General features: G+C 34.4%; 1 protein-coding gene across 1 annotated transcript; it reads right to left on the bottom strand.

Annotated features, from left to right (window-relative positions):
* Positions 1 to 464: 464 nt before the first annotated feature.
* LOC104119921 (uncharacterized) lies at positions 465 to 2,230 on the bottom strand. The gene is made up of 4 exons (XM_009631532.2): positions 1,784 to 2,230; positions 1,390 to 1,625; positions 1,146 to 1,306; positions 465 to 565 (listed from the first exon to the last, which is right to left on the bottom strand). The coding sequence occupies exons 1-4, from the start codon at positions 2,228 to 2,230 to the stop codon at positions 465 to 467; spliced, it is 945 nt and encodes a 314-aa protein (XP_009629827.2).
* Between the last annotated feature and the right edge of the window lie 5,975 nt (positions 2,231 to 8,205).

The raw sequence follows: 8,205 nt of genomic DNA, 5'->3' as shown, positions 1-8,205 counted from the left end.
TCTTAGGGTCTTCTTCTATTAAATTGGTAGACACTAATTCTTAATTCAAAAGATCAAACTCAATATTTTAAGTCAAGAAAGTAGTGATAAAGTCAGGACCAAATCTAGCTTCAATTCTACGTCTCTTACTCCTTCTAAGTTCATTTTCATGATCATTAGCAATAATACTAGAAGAAGGCACAATATGAGAATTAAGACATAGATGTAGAAGTATTATTAGGCACATCAGTAGGAACAATATCTTTCAATAGAAAAATATGCTCAAAACATTCTGCATCTCTAGATTCACAAATAGAATGATCATTCAAAGATAGAAATCTATATGCAGCACTATTTTGAGCATAACCAATAAAAACGGCATCAAAAGTCTTGGGTCCTACAGTTACTTGTTTAAAATCAGGTAGACCAACCTTAGCCAAACACCCCCACACTTTTAGAAATTTCAAGTTAGGGGCAAATCCTTTCTATAACTCATAAGGAGTTTTATCTAACTTCTTATGAGGGACTCTATTAAGAATATAGCATGCAGATAAGACAGCTTCCCCCCACATCTTGTCAGATAAACCTGAACTCAAAAGCATAGAGTTCATCATTTCTTTAAGGGTTCGATTTTTTTTTCGGCTACACTATTTTGTTGGGGAGTATAGGGGGCACTAACCTCATGTATAATACCATTTTTCTCACAAAAAGGCTTCTAGAGTATTAGTACTATATTCACCACCCCTATCAGACCTAAGTTTCTTGATTTTTCTATCTAATTAGTTTTCTACTTCTGCTTTGTGTTTTAAAAATATACTTTCAGCCTCATCCTAAGACTTAAGAAGATATACCTTAGTGTATCTCGAAAAGTCATCTATAAAAGTGGTGTAGTATTTCTTTCCATCCTTACTAATAATGTTCTTGAAATTAGCTAAGTCTGAATGCACTTGTTCAAGAAATTCTGTTTTTCTACTAGTTATATTTTTAAAAAACTTTTTGGTATATTTTGCTTTTATACAAAAAAAAATACTTAGAAAAATTATCGACATTAACCGCAGGAATTAATTCCATTTTTCTAAGTCTTTTTATAGAAGCAATATTAATATGACCTAGACTACCATGCCACAAATCAATAGACTCAGCGATATAAATAGAATTAGAAGTACTTGCATTACTAGTAATCTCTTGAACAATGTTTAGTACAAACAAACCTCCATTGAGGTAACCCTTCCCAACAAAGTCTCTTCCACGAGAAATAATAATTTTATCAGATTCAAAAATAAGTGTAAGGCCTGCTTTGTTGAGAAGTGCACCAGAAATTAAGTTTCTACGAATAGAGGGAACGTATAGAACATTGTTCAAGGCTAAAGTTTTTTCCAAAAGTTAACTTAAGAAGAACTTTTCCTTTACCCATAGTTATCCATGTAGACACACTCTCCATCGGTAGACTCCTCAAAGTCATGAAATAATTCCTTATTGGCGCAGAGGTGTCTTGAAGCGCCTGTGTCCAGTATCCAATCAGTCTTGTTAGATACCATATTTACCTCAACGACCACAGCAGCAATCACATCACCACTTTCAGTAAGGTTATCTTGGACCGGAGATTTCCCTCCCTGCTTCGAGCGTTGTCCTTGTCTTTGGTTGCACTAGAAAGCCTTGTGACCAATTTTTCCACAGACATAGCAAGGTCCTTTCGACTTTTGGATTTGGCCCTCTGATTTATTTAAGTAATTCTGCTTCTTTACATATCCTTTCTTCTGGCCTTTCTTCTGTTTGCCTTTAAACCTGTCTTTCACAAAAGTACTAGCAGATTCCACAAGGATAACTTTAGAAGAATTAAGAGAGAGAGAGATTTCATCTTATCCTTAAGTCGTTCTGCCTCCTCATCTTTGAGACGGTTTGCTTCCTCAGTCCTCATGTGACTGATCAATTCTTGAAGAGTTAAGTTTTTTTTCTTGTGTTTCAGTTGATTCATGTAATCACTCCAGGAAGGTGAAAACTTTTCAAGCAGAACATTAGCTTGAAGAATCTCACACATCTCCATGCCTTCGTTCAAAACATCAGCAGTCAAGTTCTCATACTCATGAACCTGCTCCATGATTGGCTTATCATCAACCATCTGAAACTTGATCCACTTTCCAACTACATACTTCTTTTCCCGCATCATCTGCACTATATTTTTCTCCAAACTGTCCCATATGACTTTAGCAAATTTATAATTTATAAACAAATCAAAAAGAGGGTTAGCCATATGGTTAAGTAGATGCCCTCGAACAGTTTATTATCCTTTCCAAATTTCATTTTAGCACAACAGTAGCAATTGTATTAGAACTATCAGCAACATCAGTAGTATTGGAAACAACATCAGCAGGAGGTTCATTAAACAAAACGTAATCAACTTCTAATTGTTCAAAGAAAATTAAAAGTTTCTGGGACCAACGCTTATAATTGTTGCCATCTAAAGGCTCAAGCTTTGAAAGATTAGGAAGTATTTTGTTCAAAGTGGTAGTCATTAGTTAATATTATATACAGGATCGCTTTCAAATTGTTAGAAAAATAGTTGATAATATTGATCAAGAATAATAAGAGATTAGAAATAACTTATCGAATAAAACTGTATCGTGGCAAGTCACTGCCTTGAAAGCAATTTTGATCCGACTGGGTGCAAATCGTTAAGATCGCTCGCTCCCCAAGGTTCCACAGTACTCCCAAACACGTGCACTCGTGACTAGAAGTTTGGAGTTTGCAAATGAAAGAATTTCCCAGGAAAAAACAGAAAGAAGAACAGTCTTCCAGAAAAATAGGAAGAAGAATAGTCTTTTGTGAGGATGAGAGAATAAATGTTTTGGTGGGTATTTAGTTCACAAATGATGATGTTTATATAGGCAAATCATCTATGTTTTCTTCCATCAGAAAAACGTAACAAGCCAAATGGGAGTTAATGTTATGTAACATTAATCTTGTTTAATAACAAAATTATCATAAAGACAGTAACTTCAAACCTTCTGAAAAGCTAATATCTTTTCACAAACGAAGTCACAAAAATTAAGAAACCATCATATGAATGAATGTGAACCATTTATGAAGTAGTAACTTCATTTTCCCATTCTGCATATACATACAAGAAATGTTACAAGAATTAATGGTGGAGAGGTACCACAGATTAACTGTGGATCAAAAGTGTTCTTTATTATTTGCAGTATCAAAATAGAGTATAACGCCTAAAGAGGAATAATACCAACAATTTACTTATCAGAAATTTAATAAAGTAAGATTGAAATAATATTTAAGTAACAAAAAAATTTGAAAAACCCGAAAAATCCGACAAAACCGAACTAATATATCCAAACCGATATAGTTGGTTTGATTTGATTTGGTTTTGGATAAAAATCGAATCAGCCCGGTCCATAAACACCTATGAACTATGCCAGGAGAATGAAAAACAAGCTATCAACAGTTCACTGTTTACCAGACACAATGAACTAGCTAATTTTGGAGAAAACTTGAGAAGTTAACTGATAATTGATGAAGTTCGTGTTTACCAGACATAATGAACTAAATTTTAAGGCTTGATCGATTTGGCATCCCAAATTTCAGAATAAAGCCAAGGAAAAACCATTTTCTTCTTAATGATGCTACCTCGAGATAATGCTGACTTTTGTATAGTCATGTTAAATGTGTGTACAAGATCCTTTTGTGAAGCTAATGGCAAACAAGATATCAAGGAGGATATGTCCCAATCTAGGCAGTTCATCCTCTTTCAGATGTACATAATAGTAATTAATATCGCACTTCATTTTATTGTGGAGGCTATGGTCTATGTACTCCTCCTGTACTATTTCTTTTTGATAATATATAGGTTTAACTTTTAGCATAAACCCCACCATCCACCAATGTGGACCTTTGATTTAAAAAAAATAGAACTTAAGAATTATGTCCCAATCATCGTAATTGAAGAAAAAACATTTTGCAAGTTGGGACAAAACTCGGACCAAGTGGAAATCCAAAGTTCATGCACCAATTTTTTACGTATGCCATGACAAAGCTTAAACCAAATGTAAGCTAATTGAGATTCCGTGCATACCAAATTACCAATCAATGGCAAACCCTTAGGCCTTAGCTAAAATGGGGTATGAATCTCTGAAATTCTAAATCATGCATAAATAAATTGGTTCTTCAGCCAAATTTTTCGTTCGCCCATTTCAATCCAAAAGAAATTGAAGCAGTTGACTAGTTAATGAGTTAGTAACTCGACTGGAACATTCACAATTAGCAATCTTTAAAAGTACTACCTTCAAATCATGTTTACTGTCTTTGCAGAGAAATTTTAGTATGTGAGTCACATAACCAACATTACTTATGTGAGTCTAATTTATTTCTTGACAAATGGACTCATGTTCCTACTTACTTATTTTAAAGCATAAACTAAAAAAGACAATATTTAAGTCTACTCTTTTTCCTAATTAGAGGCTTAGCTGATGGGCAGTAAAAGGGGAAAAAAAAAATCTCCCAAGATCAACGCTTTGATAAGAAATTATTTTTACTGAAAATTTTATTTCTTCGAAATTACAAGTTTTATTATTCAAACCGTGATAAACTAATGAGTACTTTTTAATTGAAAATTATTAGTTCACATTTCTAATTTTCTACTTTCTTTCACCTATCATATTAACCGGAGTGGAGTACTATTTACTAAAATTTTCTTAGGTTGAATAGCTCAAGATATGGTGCATTAAATTTTGCAAATATGGAGATTGCTCGTACCTTTAATTTTCATAAAAAGTTTTTTTATGAAAGAGTATACCTAATAATATACAGTAATAAGAAAATAATATAATGAAAAAGATTTTTCCTGTTTTATTTTTCTTTTATTGGCCACCAGTTAAGCCTCTAATTAGGGAAAAAAGTAGACTTAAACATTTTCTTTTTTTTAGCTTATGCTTTAAAATAAGTAAGTAGGAACATGAGTCCACTTGTCAAGAAGTAAACTAGACTCAAATTTTATTTTATGTCTCACTTACCATATCATACTTATGTGATGCTCTTTATTATTTGACAAGCTGACTTGTGGGTCCCATCTATTTATTCTAAAAATAAAGCTAAAAAGGCAGTTTAATGTTCCATACTTTTCCTATTTGATATCCTTAAACTAAGGATAAAAAAAATTAATAAAATAGTAATAAAATATTTCGTCTTTTAGAAGCTAATTAACGTATTCAGATTCCCTTCCGATCGGCACTTATGTTTCGGAAGCTAATATTATGCTAAATGATAAAAAAAAAAATAAAAAAAAAAAAATTGGGCATGAAAACAGAATTTTGTACAACAATAATCTCATAATCAGTGTATACTCACAAAAAGAAAATGTCATATTCTGATCATTCTAAACTTGTTCAAATTCATGGCCCGAGTACATATACAAAAGACAGTAAGCGAGATTTGTTCTACCAAGCTTGTACCAGCTCTATTCTACTTTGAGGGTGAATCGCCTAGCGATGGCAGGAGGAAATATGGAGTTGACACCTCCCTAAATGATTTTGTTGTGGTAGATACTAATGCAAGAGCTTCAGCTTCATGCTACAACATTTTGGAAGAATCATTTGAGAACTCTATTGACAAGAGCTCGGGGAAAATAATCATTTTGTTGTGTTAAATGATAATTAATATGTCAAGAAGTATGAAAAATTATTACTGATTGTTTAGAGAAGTAAGCGACTCTCCCGTTAGTTTAATAAAGATGGACGATTGCAGAATTATAAGGTCAAAAAAAAAATACTTGATTGCACATCAGCTGCATGTGAGTCCTCCATATTAATTCTTTGGGCAAAAAATTTACTTGTTTCTCTTCTTCTTCAACAACTCAATTGATCATGTGCCGATCGGCAGGGAAAAACGACTTTCTGTATATATCAATTAGCCTCTCAAAGACAAAATATTTATCACCATTTTTATTATTATTTTATTACTTCTTTTTGTCCTTAGTTTAAGGATATCAAATAGGAAAAGTATGAAACTTAAAACTGCATTTTTTAGCGTTATCTTTAAAATAAACAAATGGGACCCACAAGTAAACTTGTCAAATAATAAATAGCCTTATGTAAGTATGATGTGGCATTTGAGAAGTAAAATAAAATTTCTCCTTACTAGTATTCTGGTCCATGAAAACTCTTTCTGTGAACATGAATTATTACTCAAGTACTGATTATAACTAACGCAACGAATGATCCCTTTTTTCGTCTTTGATTGAATTTGATTAATTAGGTTCAGTACAAGCTTCAAGTCTAAATGTCTATCAGAATCCGCAGGTAGTTAGTACTCGGACATGTTTACCCGAAAAATTGGATAGAGTTAAATTTGTGTATGGTTCTAATGATACATGATGTAATTTGGTACAAATAGTAGAGTGAAATAGAAATATATATATATATATATATATATATATATTCTTGACAAATGAAATGAAATATAAGGCATTGACAAATGAAATGAAATATAAGGCAGAGAAAAAGAAGTATTGATGAACAAAGCAAAGTGAATGAGCTTGGTATTAATTTTTCTAAAGTTGTCTTTATTACAATGTGTGAATCTGTTTTATACTTACAAGGATTCCCCTCTTTATAGTAGAAGGATTCTACTTTATCTATAATAAAAAATATATAGTAGAGAGCCCATAATAAATTATCTTTTTTCCAATTCCCGCCAAAATTCTCTCTCTTAGTGCGGTTGCAACGACTCTTGTCTGTGAGCTCGATACCGGCTCGAGCTCGGTATTGGATCGAGCCCTCGGCCTCGATTCGAGCTCGATTCTGTCTTGGAGTCTTGATATTCGGGGTGAGTGTTGGTCGGTCTATGTATCTTCGATAATCTTCGCTTTGTCTCGTAGTCCGTTTTGGATATGAGCTCGATAATGATACCGGGCTTGTCATTGATCGGTTTTAGAGCTCGAAGCTTGACGCCCTTACTTCGGACCTCGATCTGTCGTTACGCAGATATCCTTTGATCAGCATTATTATCTCGACCAGTCCGTACGACTGACTTAATCGATTTTGACCGTACACAAACAGTCCCCTCATTTCTCGGAAAGGATGTAACGAGAAACGATATGATTTTCCACCGGTATGGTTAGACGCACACTAACGTCTGCATCGAGTTCGATCGTGACGTATGTGATAGCGGTCCCGTCAGTTCCATTTACCGAGGCATTTAATGCGTGTCAGGCGACAATCGGCCATTACCGAGATTGATCCGCCACCGCTTAACTAATAAATATCCCTTTTTTCTACCATTAATCACCTTTACATTCTCTGATCAAAAATTTTCTAAGCATCTTCCCATATTTTTCTGAATTCGTTTATGTGAAATTTTCCTTCTGTGTTTTTCACTACAAAAATCTTCCTTTGAAACATCATAACCTTTTTATTCCTTTCTTCTAAATTCAAAGAAAATGGCGAAAATATCAAAGACCGTTCCTCAAAAAGGACAAGCCTCTTCTTCGCAGCCTGCCGCCGATAAAACACCGGCAGAGCCACGACCGGAGGAGTGTGTTCCCAAAATATGCCTTCTCACCTCTGATTTCAAGCTCGACAAAGGCATGCTGGTTCCTGGTCGATGTAAACCGGTATCGAGATATTTATGCTCGATAACCAAAAAGTAACTTGAACAGTTTAAGGCAGATTGTAACTGGGACAATAAGGAAGTGGTGATTTCGACTTCTGACGAAGATATTACCACCCATGTGGAAGGCTTCTTAAGTGTGTATACCTACTCGTTTACGTTAGGACCTTTTGACCCTGTTATCATCTACTTTTGTCGGCAATACCAAATAACTCTAGGCCAGATTCATCCTTCCTTTTGACGGATCATTATTCTGATCCGTTTCTTTGCAAACATGATCGAGGGGATGCCTCTACCGAGGCGGATTGATAAAACTACAACGCCGGGCTACCAAGTTATTGTTCTCAAGTATCGATGAGGATAAAGATCGAGGTTGGATGGGCAGGTTTATTTGAGTGAAGACTTCGGACCTGATCCCTGCCGAAAAGATGTCGTTCCCCGAAGAATGGAATATGAATCGTAAGTGTACTTTACTGTTTTATTCCCTATTGCATTGTTTCTTTGTTTGTTTTCTTGCCGATATCTTTTTTGTAATGCAGTGGTTCCTTGGATGTCTGGTGTCGTTCCCGACCTTAAGAGTTGGGTACCGGCTCTAGCTTCGAAATCCTCTTA

Source organism: Nicotiana tomentosiformis, chromosome 10 (genome assembly GCF_000390325.3).
Source record: "Nicotiana tomentosiformis chromosome 10, ASM39032v3, whole genome shotgun sequence".
NCBI classification, from domain to species: Eukaryota; Viridiplantae; Streptophyta; class Magnoliopsida; order Solanales; family Solanaceae; genus Nicotiana; species Nicotiana tomentosiformis.
Note: the sequence above shows the minus strand (reverse complement) of the source record. Positions and strands in the feature narration are given on the sequence as shown.